A 16,228-nucleotide genomic window follows, 5' to 3' on the forward strand; every position below is an offset into this window, starting at 1 on the left:
AAATCCCAATATATCAATAACAAATTTCACTATTCAAATTTTCCAGCCATTTTCACTGACGCATGCGCATGTCAAATGGTAATCTCAGTCATAGTACAGCTGAATTAACAAAAAAGGCAAAAAAGGTTTTGTTCTCTATTAAAACATATACTGATTCTCTTGGCAGCCTTCCTATCAGAGTGTCACCTTAGTGAGACCTATATTGACTTCTAATTCTGAAATAACATATTTGGACTCATATATAACATATTTCAAAGCTAAAAAAAGAGCTTTGGTTTCTGGAAAAATTGTGGACCCAATTAATTTTATTGACAAGACTCCAATAGAAAATTTGCATCTTGGTTATTGCAAGTTTACCCTTGGCACTAACAAGAGTGCCTCAAATTTTGGTACAAGGAACGAATTGTGAAGACTGCCAATTGAATGTCATATAAAAATCCAAACTATTATGTATTTAGAAAGGCTTTTCACCTCAAATTTGAATCCCTTATTACATGAATCTTTTCAATTAACTAAAACTTTGGATTCTAGTGGCACCTATTCATGGTTCACTTTTGCAAAAGATATTCTTTCTGAATCTAACATTGATATAGATAGACTAAAAACCTGTGATAATTTAAAACAATTAAAACATATTAAAAGCGATATTTAACCCCAAATAAACTCATACTTCAACAACCTGTTGATAAATAAATTAACATCTATTGATGATAAAAGTAAATTAAATTTTTATAAAGCACTTGAGCCAAATCTATTGATCAAACCTTACCTCTCTAACCCAAACTTTGAATTTAGAAAATTAATTATAACTCTTTTTAGAGTGGCTCTTTTATAAATTGTTAATATTATACTGTGTTGTATATCAAATGTTTTAAAGAGGTGAGACTCTAATAAATTATTTGTTTGTTTGTTTGTTTGTTTGTTTGTTTTATAAAACTTAGAATCAGTGACCATTCATTATTAATTGAAAAAGGGAGGCATTTTAAAATTCCTCGCGAAGAGAGACTTTGCAAAAAATGCAAAGTACTAGATGATGAGAAACATTTCTTAATAAATTGTTCTCATAATTCAAATATTAGATTAACATATTTTGATGGCATTAACAGAGAAAGTAATTCATTTGCTAATCTCACTGACAATGACAAAGTTATATATATACTTAACCCATCAACACCAACACAAGTGAATAAACTATGATCCTTTATAAAAAAAGTCAATGGAACTGAGGACAGGGGACCCTTTAATATTTACCTGAATTTGTGTATATATATTGAGTTACTTAGTTATTGTCTTTATTTGTTTTTGTTGTTGTCATATGTCACAAACTGTAAAGTTTATATGGCAATAAAACTTTGAGTTGAATTGAATTGATAAATACGTCTTACAACAACACGATTAATTATTTGATACAAAAAAAGTTTATACAATTAATACGGATATTTCTTAGAAATGACGGTTATACTATGAAAGTTACGGTCATCCTTTATAAATTACGGTCATCCTTTCGAAATTACGGTCATCATTTTACCAATCACGGTCATCCTTATTATATGTTACGGTCATCTTGAAAATATTTTAAAGATGATTTACGATCATCTTAGCGAAATTTTCAAATCCAATTTCCCATTCTATACACGATCCTCGGTAGAGATTTGTGACTTCCGTGTGAATCTTTTATAAATTTACATCGTACCAATGTATGCTTTGTAAAGAAAATGATGTAGAAACACCTTGACAGACAATAAAAATACTGACTTAATTTTTCAGCTGACATCTTGGGATGACCGTGAATGCAGTTACGGTCATCAGCTTTACCCCAGTGAACAATAGGTCTTTCCACGAAAAGTGGAAAGACCTAATTACGTTCCCATATACACTGGTATTAAAGAGATAATCGTAACTGCAATTACGATTATCCCAATATGGCGACGGTAGATATAGGTAAAATCTTTACACTCATTTTTCTTAAATGTAGCATGTCTTTGTCAATAGTTACTCAGCTGCAAGGTTTATTTATACCATTTCATCATATTTGAATCGTAACGGTGCACTGGAATTGTCTAAGCGCTGTGAAAATAGCCGTTGAAAAATTCGGGATGATAATCGTAACTCGGAAAAAAGATAATCGTAATTATGGTATTTCAAAATAAAAAAGATAATCGTAACTGGAAACTGTTTCATTGATATTGACACTAAAAACGTATATCTGAGAGCATATTATGAAATTATGGCGATGAATTATTTACGAAACGTCCCAACATCTTATGACATTTCTTTTTATGCATATATAATAATTAATAGTTCTTATGAAAACAGCTACATACTAGTATATCATACAATTGGAAGGGGGAGCAAGCTTCAAGAAATTTGGAAATGGGAAAACACGAACTTTGTCAATATACAGAAATTTCCAAGAACTAGGTATGCCACAAAATATGTGAATGAGCGATGGAAATTATGATACATGACAATAATTGTCAGGCGACACGCATGTGTCACCTTACATCAGATTTCCGATTAAGACAGTAAACAAAAATTAATTTATCCTGAAGTAAATAGTAAATATAGTTAAATTGTTTAAATTCATTTATTGCCGGTGGTTTTATGTGCTATTTATGCCCCCGGGAAGCCACTGCTGATTTAATTCTAGAACATACCCTATTATGCCATAACGAAGTAGGAAAAACATTTAGTATACGTCAAAAACCGTTTGACGAGAAATTAGTTGCTACAGTTTTCATGTCACTTCGATCATTTTTCATGGATGATATCATAACTTAAAAGTTATGATGAACAAGGGATAACTTTGAAAAGTGTTTTACAGTGTCATTTCGGAGTCTTTTATAGCTAACTATGCGGTATGGGCTTTGTTCATTGTTGAAGACCGTACGGTGACCTATACTTGTTAATTTCTGAGTCATGTTGGTCTCTTGTGGAAAGTTATCTCATTGGCAAACATACCACATCTTCTTATTTATATTAACTGCTTCATGACTGTCACTGAAATTTCAGTATCTCAGATATAAACTATAAACACAAATTTAATTTTGAATTATGATAATATGACATCCTTAAAACATTTAATGCTATATAAGACTAGAGAAAGATTGGCCATAAATGGGATTCTTTGTGTATTCTGAAATTAAGTAACGTGGAGTTCAGTGACAAACATGGATTTGTGTTCTTTTATAGTTTGGCCAAAAGCCCGAAAATCAAGATATAAAATTGATGTAGCTTTAAATTTTCTTACAAGAAATACTTATTAAAAGAATGACTGCAAAGTTGAGAATAAAATAACGCATATTCCGCAAAATTAGAAACAAACTTATTAAAAATTCATAAATAATCGGTATATGAAAAGTATGCTGCATACATATGCATGGAAGACATTTTTGTATTTGCATACTTGCCATATAATTAGTACTTTTCTATTAAATGAAAACAAAAATTAGCCTTACCTAATTTTCATGCATTTTTCTGAAGCACAACATATTTGTTTTAAAATCTATAAAAATCTTTGTTATTAAACCAGTTCCGACTGTGATGATCTACATGTTATGCCCTTTGATGTAATTTATCAATATACATATTTGTGGGTTTTTTTCGTTTGTCAAATGCTTCGTAAGACTATAAATAAGGCTAATAAAAACAAAAAACATTTTTTTTAAAGTAACAATAAACAAAAGTAACAATAAACAAAAGTAACAAAAAATAAAAGTGACAATAAACAATAGTAACAATAAACTGGTAATTAAAGAAACGTCCTACATGGGCATTTGATCAAAACATTTGAATTTGATTTTTAAAATCATATATTATATCAGTATAAAAATTATAGAAAATAGTGAATCCAAGGGGAAAATATGGACGGCTGAATTTATTGAATTATAAGGAAAAGGGAGATATGAACAATAAATCTGATAATGCAGTTATAAAGTTTTTGACGGAAACTTTTGTTCATTTCGCACAGAATTTAAGTATAAACGTGATATAAGAGGCAAAACATATAACATATGAAAATGTGGTATACGTGACTTTCATTTTGAGCAATGAATTGAAAGGAATATGGGATATAGCTAATCAATCCTTTTTCTCATCAAATAGAGATAAAATATACAGTCAGGACTCTACTTCGTCAAAATTATCTCCCCAAAGTAAATCTAAAAAAAATAAATTCCGACCTTGATCTGTGAAATATCACGGTTATGTGAGAATTAGTGCATTACGTCAGTTCATTTTCACAATCCAATTTTGATCTTAGAAACCGATAAATTTATCCACATTGCACCATTACGATCCTTATATGTCAGTTGTATTTTAAAAGACAAATGTATCAACTAGCTAATGAGCATCAGTTAATAATCTTGTCTGCATTGATTCAACTTAAAACTACTGTCTGATCGGTTGCCAGGTGAAATTTTCGAAATCTCATAAACATTTAAAAAAATTCTAATTAAATATTTCGTGGAAGGGCAGACTAGATTTTTTTAGTGTATGAAGACTATAAACCCTAATTATCACACACACAAAAAAATAGAAATTTTCGAAGATATGCATTTTCATCATCCAACTTGAAAGACTGTCGTCAAGTACTTTTAGTAAAAAAATAGCTATTCGAACACACCTTCTCTTTTTTTGTGACTTATTAGATAGGTATTTCACTTGACCCATATATTTCATCTTTTAGAACTGTGATTTTTTTGTGTTATAAAGTCAACCTGTGGCTTTAATATATAAAAATGATAGAATCTGAAAAGAGACGATGTTTGAAATACTCTTACTTTGTACGATATCAAGACAACATTTTCAACTCAAACATGCCTTATTAACATTAAAAGGTGCACTCGATTTTCTCTTTTCGATACAATTGTTACTCATTTTTTGGAATTTTTTCTTCAGTCACATAATGGAAGGGCAGACTCGAAAATTACTGAACTAATAGATTGATATGTTTCCCGTCCGTGGTAATTTTTTCAAAGAAATCGGAGGATATGCATGTTCTTCATCCAACTTGAAATATACCCATGTCTTCGACTTGGTATCTAATTGTTCTGCTTAACTTTGTACTAGATAAATTGAAAACTTATGCAAATGGTGTTTTTAAAATAAAACACCTCGTTATTGAGAAGAAAATTGCAATTTTGTTTGTATCCATTAACTTTTAAAAATTTTGTCACTACAGTAAACAATACAGTAAACATTTATCGCCTTCTCTAACAAAAAGCTTCGATTCTTTTGTTCTATTTCAACCTGGTTTCCGACTGTATACAGGGCCGTAACTGCCTATGAGGCAGGAGTTGCCTCCCCTAAATTTTCTACACCAAATTTTTTTTTTTAAAGTAATAAAATAAAATATTGACAATATGTACACGAATAAGTTGAATTTATATTATAAACAACACAAGTTTACAGTTTTAACACTGTTATCTTGATACGTGATATGTCTGTCATTTTTCGGATTTTTGATCGAAAGTAAACCGTTTCAGTAGACTTGTTTTTTTTCGTGTGGCGTCCGTCTGTTGTTCAGTATTGAGGCCCTCAGGGGGTCAGTATTCGTATGAGAACACATATGAAACTTTGCTTTCGATAATTTTGAATAAAAACTTAACTATTCACATTGATGCTGGGGCTCATTTATTTAGGCAGAGGAAGTTCCTTTTGTATTGTGAATCTTAAAAGATATCGGAAATTCGTAACCGGCTGAATCAGCTGTTGGATCGTTTTTTTACGTCTCCCAATCGTACGAGAACAATATGGTCAATGCCTTAGAAGTTAAACACTCCATTCGTTGTAGCAGGGGGTTTCTATACTAAGTTTATACTAGAGTAGTATATAAATGTCTAAGAATATAACTTAAACACGCTAATTAATACATTAAAAGTTCTATTGGATTTTAAATAGAAATACGCAATATTTCGCTAAACAAATTAGCTTCATGTCTAGTGTAGATTACATTAAACCAAATGTAAACATGTTTACTGTACACGGCGTTTGGTGTGAACACGGCCTTACTTTAAGGTTTATGTACCCTTCTGTAGCCATTTTTGTACGAATTTTTCAAACCTCAATTGTATCAACACTGCAGATATAATGAATAATAGAGATAGGCCATTTAGTACATATTCCAAGGGGAAACTTAATGCAAAGCATTATATTTTACTGTTTCGTTGCATTTGATAGAAAAAGAGGACTTTGTGCCAAATAAATCAAGATTTTTGTAGAAAATCCACAGCCTTTAATACCGAGATTTTTGTTTTATAATTTGAAACATAAATTACTCACTTTATTTTCTATGATGTGCTAGTGTTTATTTTTCACAAAAAGTTCTAATCAACCTGTAAATTCCAAAACACCTCGTGCTGATTCACTAAAGTCGAGCGCTCCCTAAAAGGTGCACTTGATTTTGACCATATTTATATTTGTTTTCACCAATAACTACATTTATAAACTTGTTTTAAGGAAATCAATGCTAGCACTGCATGCAATAAATATAGATTCTTACATTGTTAGCAGTGGATTATCGTGTTTCTCCAATCGAGATAGTTAAATTATGAAATTTTAAGTCCGAGCCAAGGTTAAATTATGAAATTTTAAGTCCGAGATCCTGGTTACCTAAGATGCATTGGGCTATCTGTTTATGTTTCTGAGGGTTCAGTTTTGAGTAAGTGGTGATACTCTGTATGTTTTTGTGTCCAGATATCTAAAAAATCAGTAAACAAATTTGTAAGGGTTCCGCGGAACCCAGTGTCTCGCCTACTTTTGCTGTAAATCGCAGGCTCAACAAAAAATGAGGAAAAAATCAATAAAAAAATTCCTCTTGATACTATCTTTTGATTGTAAGAAGCTTCTGTCCAAGTTTGGTAAAAATCTAGGATAGTTAATGAATCTAATTAATGTTTTGAAAACTTAAACTGCCGACTGTATGTAATGTTAACTGGAAGAAAATCTAAGTCCATTTAAAAGTAAAATACAGAAAAAATGGAGTTATCTTTTTACAATATTTACTTCTGGATACTATCTTATGGTCATAAATAAGCTTCTGTCCAAGTTTGGTACAAACCCAGGATAGTTTAAGAAAGTAATTAAAATTTTAAAAACTTTAACCACAGAGTGAATGTAATGTTTCCCCGCAGAAAAACTAAGTCCATTTAAAAGTAAAATACGGAAAAAATGGATTTATTTTTTTACAAAATTTACTTCTGGATACTATCTTATGATCATAAACAAGCTTCTGTCAAAATTTGGTTCAAACCAAGGATAGTTTATGAAAGTTATTAAAATTCTAAAAACTTTAACCACAGAGTGAATATAATGTTTCCCCGCAGAAAAAACTAAGTCCATTTATAAGTAAAATACAGAAAAAATGGAATTTTATTTTTACAAAATTTACTTCTGGATACTATCTTATGATCATAAACAAGCTTCTGTCCAAGTTTGGTAGAAATCCAGTATAGTTTAAGAGAGTTATTAAAATTTCAAAAACTTTAACCACAGAGTGAATATTTGTGGACGCCGCCGACGACGACGCCGACGCCGACGGAAAGTAGGATCGCTTAGTCTCGCTTTTTCGACTAAAGTCGAAGGCTCGACAAAAATCATAAACTTTCTAGTATGAACCATATGTGAATTTTTATGAAATAGTGTGGATCTGAGGAAGAAGTAAAGGTGGACTAGAATTTAGAATTGTGAAATATTAAATAAGGGTGTCTCATTGACAGATTGAGGGGTTCTGATCCTGGATCCAACTTACTGTTTTGTCAAATTCCTGTATCCGCTTACACTATGTATGTAACTTTGTAAGCAATTCTCATTTTTTGTAAATTCTTGTGTCCCCCCTAGTCCAAATAATTATGACGTCTCGTTAGGCTATTTTTTTATATTTTTTTTTGGGACGCTGTAGATTGATGTACGGCGTCCAAAAAATTATAAAAAAATAGCCTTTCAAGACGTCATAATTATTTGGACTAGTGTCCCCCTAGACTTCCTAACACAGTACAGTACAATAATTTGACTAACATGTGTCATGCTCTCAAAGAGTTAGCAATTCAGGGTTGCACTTAGACCCTAATGAGATCCACAAATAAAAAATAAAGGCAGTGGCTATTTGACCGGCACCGGCAAAATAGCAAATTTGCTATTTGACCGGCACCGGCTTAATAGCAAATTTGCTATTTAGCCGGCACTGAATAAAACTGTTCATTGATGTGATTAGTAGAGAATAAAAAAGCTTAATAATAATTTAAAATCATTTTATGACAATATCAAGCATTAAAAATACAGTACAATAAAAAATAAAAGATTTTCATAAATAAATAATTTATAACTTTATAATATTAATTAAAAGCATGAAAACACATTTGTAAATACATTATTAAATATATTTTTTCTAAAATATTTATAACAAAATGTTGATTTTCAAATTTAAATCTGTGTAATATCTATGGTTTAAATATCCTGCCACTGATAAAAATAGTGTTATGCAAAACTACATTATAAAACAGATATGACAGAAAATATTAATAGTTGTTTGCTATGAATTTCAAATGGACACATGAATTAACATTTGCAATTGTTACAAAACCAATTCTTTGCCTTTGGAAGTTGTTTAGTCTAGCACAAGATAAATGTTGCCACTCAAAACAGGAACTACACATTACACTGGCTTCCTTTGAATCTACATCTTGTGTGCATATGTTACATATGTAGATAGGGTTCTTTTTCTCCTTTTTATATACGCTCTAAACAGCCAGGGGTGTAGCTAGGCCAAAATTATGTGTACTTAAAGCCGGGGGTAAGTCATATGGCGAGGGGTCTTGGGGCCCCTCAAGGCCCCTGGAAGCTCTGGTGTTAAAAGTGAAAAATTCTGCATTCTCGCAATTTCCTGGAACTTAACATGACCTCATAAAAATCATATAATAATTTGAAGAAAAAAAATAATTAGAGAAAAACAAACTTCTAATGTGTATTGGGTTGAGCTAGATTGGATAATAAGGAGCAGCGTCTGTACAACTAACATGTTATTTTTCAAATGAAAAAATACATAAATAAATACATTTACATTTCTCTTTGTTTTAGTCTTTTTTCACCTTTTCATTTTCAAATATAATTCTAAAAATCAAGGAACATTTCCTTCTTATACTGAAAAAAAATGTGTCTGATGAAATTTTTATTTTTTCACGGTTTTTGTTTAAAGACCAAGCCAGATAATCGCTTGATAATAATTGTATTTCTCATTTGGAAGTCTTCTCATGGTACTGAAAGACCATTCTTCGATTGCATCGGCAACAGAATCACAAATTGAATGCTGGTTCCGTAAATGAATAGAGTATACTAGTTTCCGGAATGTAGTATAGCTACAAAGTGACTATTATCATATTTGTATTTTACTTTTTAATTTATTTTATTACTTCACTTCTATTTATAATAAATTCACCATATTTTTATTTTTGTCAAATTTTCGATGTGTTCCCATTTTTATTTTTTTTTAGATAAGAAGTTTAAGTGTTTATATGAGCAACAGTAACAAACGTTTTTAAATAGAAAATTTTGATATTTAATTATTATTCTTAAATTTTAACTCCAGTTAGATATAATTTAATCAGAGCCGGCTAAATAGCAAATTTGCTATTTTGCCGGTGCCGGTCAAATAGCAAATTTGCTATTTTGCCGGTGCCGGTCAAATAGCCACTGCCAAAAATAAATAATCCGACAATTTTAAAAAGGATTTCTTCAATTTTTGTGCTATTTTTACATTTCCTGACCGGTGTGAGAAAAAATATTTCTCCTCACTAGTGAAAAATCTGTTCTTGGCAAGTGATTGATTGAATTTCAATGGTTAAAATTTTGCCGTTATATAGCCTTTTTGTGCTAATGCGGCGTCAGCTGTGTGGCGTAAAGCAACTAACAATGAATCAATGAATTTAATCTTTGATAAAATTAGAGAAACAAATTCCACCGATATGTGTTTCCACTTTCAACAGTTAAATTTTTAATATTGAAAAGCTCAGCAAGCCTTGTGTTTTAAATTGTAAAATTTAACGTTAACTGTCTCGAGTGGAGAATTTCGTAACACTCTGTGAAATCTATATTTTCATATCTCCAGTTACAAAATTTTCTTATCAGATGATTGTTCAAAATTCAATCATGACAAAAATTGAGTGGATGAAAACTGTAATTAATGTAGTCAAGTGGTGTTGTAGTAATATTTTTATGATTAATAACCTGTTTGATATGATTATGTTCAATTCCCTCATCGTCAAGCTTCTGAAGCATAAACCTTCTAGCTGAATGGTTGGTTAGGCGCCTGTTTGTATTGTCATCTAGAGGTTGGTTCTCATCATTTTGATTGTGTTCTTTAATAATACCTACAAGTATATGTACAGTATTAATAATTAAAAGCAGTGATTAAAAGAACATGCTGGTTATACACATGTACAGTGTTTATATGGGGAAATTCAAATATGGTATCAAATTTTCTTGATTTCTTCTGAATTTCCTATTGTGACGTCATGAAAAAAGACAACCATGATGACGTCACTTACATGTATGCCTTCAAATTGATATTTTATTGTGTGCTTTTCTATGTTGTGATGTTATACTATTCAGTTTTGTGTCAGTAAAAGGGAGAAGGTTTGGTACCATTAAAACATTTAATCCCTCTGCAAATGTTTGCACCTGTCCTAAGTCAGGAATCTGATGAACACAACAGTAGTTGTTGTTTGTTTATGCAATTTATACATGTTGCTTGTTTCACTTGTTTTTATAAAAGACCACTGGTTTTCCCGGTTGAATGAATTTACACTTTAAATTTGGGCTCTTTATAGCTTGTGTTATCCAAGGCTACATGTTGAAGGCTGTACCTTGACCTGTAATGGTTTACTTTTATAAATTGTAATTGGATTGAGAGTTGTTTCTCTAGTTTTCGTGCTATTTTCACCTTTCTCGACCGGTGTGAAAAAAATATTTCTCGTCTCTAGAGAGAAATTTGTTCTCAGCAAATGATTGGTTGAATTTCAATTATGACATCAAAATTTCTTGCATTCTTCTGAATTTTCTATTGTGACGTCATGAAAAAAGGTGATTGGGTTGAGAGTTGTTTCTCTAGTTGTCATGTTATTTTCACCTTTCTCGACCGGTGTGAGAAAAATATTTCTCGTCTCTAGAGAGAAATTTGTTCTTGTTCTCAGCAAATGATTGGTTGAATTTCAATTATGACATCAATTTTTTTTGCTTTCTTCTGAATTTTCTATTGTGACATCAGGAAACTAGGTGAATTTAAAAATTTAACTGTTTGAGTGGAGAAATATTGTAATACAGTCTTGATGCAGTTGTGAAATCTATATCTCATTGGCACTCATACCATATCTTCCTATGCATGTACATTGTACCAATAAAGAGCACAACTTTCAGCAAATCTCTCAAAAGGAATATCTCGTGTATTATATTTCTCCAGTCTTGACAGTTAAATTTTAAATATATTCAAAATCTTGGCACGCCTTGCATTTTAAATTTTAAAATTTAACTGTCTCTCGTGGAGAAATATAACACGTAATATGTGTCTTTGTGGCATGTACAAATGTTTTATGCTTGCGTTAAAACTTACATGTAATCTTTTTTTTTAGGTTAAAGGATAGAGTTAATTTTGGATTTTTATCAACCTTAAACAAAATTTTAAGACGGCAGGGTTGAGGAATTTTCTGGATATATCGAGAATTTTTTATAAAAAAAGGGGGGAAACATATCAACCAAAGTATTGAGTATTTGACACAGATTATTCTACATGTACATGTATTTAAACTATCCTTGTTAGTACAATGGTCAGTACACTCATCTACAGATGAGGGATCTGGGTTCGATTCCTGGACTTGGAGTTTACATGTAGAGTCAAAATGTGTCTATTTACTCTTGCTGAAATTTGAATAAAAATGTACAAGTAACTTAATTTGACCATTGTTGAAATTTTAATTATCAACATGTTGTTCACAGTTCTACCTTCATATTGGTAAATACTCAATGATGACTTTCATTTTTTTTTTAATTTCAAAACTAAACTGATTTATAAAAGAAACAGATTAAACAGTTATCTGTCACTGTTGACAAATAGGTTTCTCAAATCTTTCTCCAATCAATGAATTTGGGAAAACCTGCACATTTCTTGAGTGGTGTGAGTAAACTATTTTTCACCACTAGTAAAATATCTGTTCTAAATCAAAATTGATTATGACGTCATCATGTTTTGTTTTTTTCAGAATTTTCATATTGTGACGTGGGGGAAAAAAGGCGACCTTGCCTGATGACATTGCATATATTAAAGGAACACAAGTTTCTAAAAATCTTTGAAAAAGAATGATACAAATCATTAAACAAACTAATTTCGACACTATAAGTTATAACTCGTGTATTACAATATTTCTCCACTCTCGACAGTTAAATTTAATTATTTAAAAAGCTCGGCAAGCCTCGCTCTTTAAATAATAAAATTTAACTGTCTCGAGTGGAGAAATATTGTAATACACTTGTTGCAGTGTATGAATCAATATATACATTAATAACAAGTAAATGTACCTGTTTACAATATTTTATTACCTGTATTTAAAGCCATTTTCTTCATGAATTTTCCTAATTTATTGATACCAATTCTTTGTGCCTTAAACCAAAGGGCTGACTTGTCAGGGTTGTTGTTCTCCTGAATGTAGAAGGGATCTTCAGGCTTACTATATTTTGTAGGTCTTTTTGACTTGTAAAGCTTGTATGCAGCTACAGGACATTTTGTTTGATCAGTTGTGGCCCAGGCCCTTTGAGGAATTTCTCTTGTGTTTTTCAGATTTGCTCCAGTTCTTGTTTTAGTATTTCTCTCGTTCATTTGCAAGTATTCCTGACTTTTAGAGTCTTTACATAGTTGGACATCCCCCCATGTCATCTGATAATGTTCAGTTACACCACGTAGGCCAAAATATATTGTGTTAAAAAACCAGAGAGTGTGCAATAGAGTTGTAGGATTGGACAAGCCCAGCTGCCCAGTTTTAAACATTGCTTCAATGTCATCATCAGTGAGTGTTTCAGCTCTTTTATCACCATTTCCTTTACCCATTTTTTTTAACGCTATCTGTTTTGCCGTAAGAACATCTCTGGTTTTAGCAAATTCTACACTTTTACTTAATTCATAGCCATAATCATTGCTCCTCAGTATTCTATCAAATGAACACATCATTCCACGTAGTGAGGATGGCTCATACTCTTCTCCATCAGTTTTTCTCACAGAGAAAAAGTACTGACATAAAAGACTGTTTAATTCTTCAGGTGGAATTTTATAAATTTCTCTTTTTTCATTTTTCTGTTGTAGGAACTGTGTAAGTGTGCGCATATCACTTATATTTTTTCTGGCAGTGCCTTGATTTTCCTGATCTTTAACAAATTGTTCTACAGTTGATTCATCAACTGGAACAAACTGTCTTGGTTTTGATGCTTTTGAACTAGGCTTTTGTGTAGGTGCTTGAGGTGGTGCTGACACATTTACAGGAGCTTCATTTGGCGTTTTATCAACTTCATTCAACTCTGGCTCAAACAGATACAGGAGTTCATCAGGAACATGTGGTGGGGAGTCATGTTCTAATGGGTGTGTGACTGTTCTGTCAGGCTCAGAAATAATGTCAAACCTGTATCTGGCCCCAGTTGTAGTACAAGTTTACCACCTTCTAGCTGAATTTCCCACAACGGAAACCCAAAGTTGTCTGTTTTACCTTTTATAACTCCCATTTGCCCCCCTACAAGTCTGACTTTTTGTCCCCTTGTCAAGTTTTCGTTGAGCGACATTTCTTTCTTATAATGAAAATTGCAGACGACGAGTTCTCGATAGTTTGTTTACACGTTACTAAGATGTTTATCGAAGAAGGCCGAGAATTCTTGTTAACCTTGAAAAAGTAGTTCCGACAGGTCACGAACTTTGATTATCCAATCAATTGCTGAGAACAAATTTCTCTCTAGAGACGAGAAATATTTTTCTCACACCGGTTGAGAAGTGTGAAAATAGCTCGAAAATTAGAGAATCCTATATCTATCAGTTATCAAATTGCCAAATTTGAGAGTACAAGGATAAAGGCTGTGGATTTTCTATAAAAATCTTGATTTATTTGCCACAAAGTCCTCTTTTTCTATTAAATGCATTGAAACAGTAAAAAATAATGCTTTGCATCAAGTTTCCCCTTGGAATATGTACAAAATGGCCTATCTCTATTATTCATTATATCTGTAGTTTTGATACAATTGAAGTATGAAAAGTTCGTATAAAAATGGCTACAGAAGGGTACATAAACCTTAACATTTTTAACCTGTTTAGGGAATTTATTACTTGACAAGTCTTAGAACAAAATAAATGTAGGACAAAATCGGACGAAATTTTTTCAAAGAATACGGTACCAAGCATTTGACAAAATGACGGGTATGGAACAAAGGAATCGCAATTGCTGATGGATTGGTGGATATATCTACTGTTTTTTCAACGTTCAGTGACAATTAATTAAGTACCTCATGCATATTGCAAGACCAAACTAAGTTGGGCAGACGACAAAAGCGAAAATGTGACAAATTCGTTGTTCAAAATTTATTTCCAAGTGTTATTTATGAAGTCAAACATGTATACGGAAAGCAAATTTTACCTTTATTTATTGTGCAAAATAAGAAAATACAAGCACGGGAATATCGTATCAATTGGGAGATATGCAGGTGCTGCTAGAATGTTGCTACTAAGAAATGGAAAGCTCACAATTAGAAAGCTGAAATCATCTCTTTTGTCGTAAAGTTTTGTTTTCAAGCGACCCTCATTGTCAATTTCTAGATGTAAGTCGAGATATGATGCTTACTTAACTGCATCTGTAGTATCCTTTATCTCTAGTTTGATGGGATAGATGCGTTCCACATAGTCACCAAATTTTGAAATATTTAGTGAAAGAACATCATCTATATAGCGGAACGTAGAGTTAAAGGATATCGCTAACTTCTTATCTTTGTGAAGCTTCGCCTGTCATAAAGTCATGTTTATGGACAATGACTATGAAGTAGCATCATTCGGCCTACTACACTTAATTGTGTTTGGCTCTTTCTGCATTTAATCAAAACCAAATTCTATCTGGCTCTAAGTTGACTTCATATATCAGAATACTGTTCATTTTCATTAAATCAAAGTTGACTAGGACAGTTCCATTATTTTAATGTATCCATGTGCATTTTAGTGCAATTTTTTTGCAAGACAGATGCGGTGGAATACCAGAGGAATATTGAAAATCATAATATGCTGATATATATGATATAAAGACGAAGCTGTGCACATGGCAAAGAAAATAACTAAATGAGAAACAATCGTGTAAACTCAATATAGAAATTTAAAGACTGATCAACACGGACACCATTAAAGGCCGGGTTTCTTTGGAATGTTTTTTTTTTCTTTTTTTTTTCTTTCATTTTATTTTAATTCCTGGAGTTTATGTTATACGGTACCCATCCATATTAATTCTGTCATGTTTGCCTATTCTTTTTTTACAGATTCGGCAACATCGTGTGATTGTTCTTTCTGTAATTCTCAAAATAAAAAAATCAGTCTAAACATATCATCTGGTCCGAGAACACAATTAATTCGTAGTGCATTTCTTTTAGAACATAAATGAAAATAAAAAACATCCCACCTGCGCTTTCTGAAAGAAACTTTTACAGTGTGTTGTACTACTTTTGTGACAAATTATATCAAAATTATAGAAAACTTCATCGCCTCTAACTCAAAATATGGACAATTTTATGTTTAGGGCGCCTTGAAATCTTTTGACAGCTTCCGAAGTGCTCATTTTCAACCTTTTTCAGCTGGACCAAATCACTACTTTCCTTTAAAATTCTGGACCCAAATTTTTTTACAGTAATTTTATCCCCCTACTTGCAATTTGAGGCATTAAACATGGAGAAATAAATTTTGAAGAGGTATAAAGATTAATGGCAATTAACCCACTGTCAACACTAGGGACTATATTTGTGAACAACGAAAATCAATGGACGACAATGGTGGTCTCGGACCTAATAGGGTATAAAGAGTTGACAAATCTTAAAAAGACTTGGTATGACCAAAGCTTAATGAATTATAACACTGCTTACAAAGTTTCATGACAATAGGATGTATATTATAGACATTACGTAAAATTCTATACTCCTCTTTGCGTGTAAAATTTTGACGTTAAAATTGAAAAAT

At 31.7% G+C, this 16,228-nt stretch overlaps 1 protein-coding gene across 1 annotated transcript in view; it reads right to left on the reverse strand.

The window, feature by feature from the left end:
• Positions 1-6,580: 6,580 nt before the first annotated feature.
• The window catches only part of LOC143077048 (zinc finger MYM-type protein 2-like), an 84,757-nt gene continuing 75,109 nt past the window's right edge, over positions 6,581-16,228 (reverse strand). The window contains exons 2-4 of the mRNA XM_076252935.1: positions 12,586-13,661; positions 10,222-10,364; positions 6,581-6,700 (exon numbers count right to left, since the gene is read on the reverse strand). Coding sequence (XP_076109050.1) covers positions 6,581-6,700; positions 10,222-10,364; positions 12,586-13,661 — 1,339 coding nt within the window. The remainder of the gene's footprint in view (positions 6,701-10,221; positions 10,365-12,585; positions 13,662-16,228) is intronic.

This window comes from Mytilus galloprovincialis, chromosome 5 (genome assembly GCF_965363235.1).
Source record: "Mytilus galloprovincialis chromosome 5, xbMytGall1.hap1.1, whole genome shotgun sequence".
Classification (NCBI taxonomy): domain Eukaryota; kingdom Metazoa; phylum Mollusca; class Bivalvia; order Mytilida; family Mytilidae; genus Mytilus; species Mytilus galloprovincialis.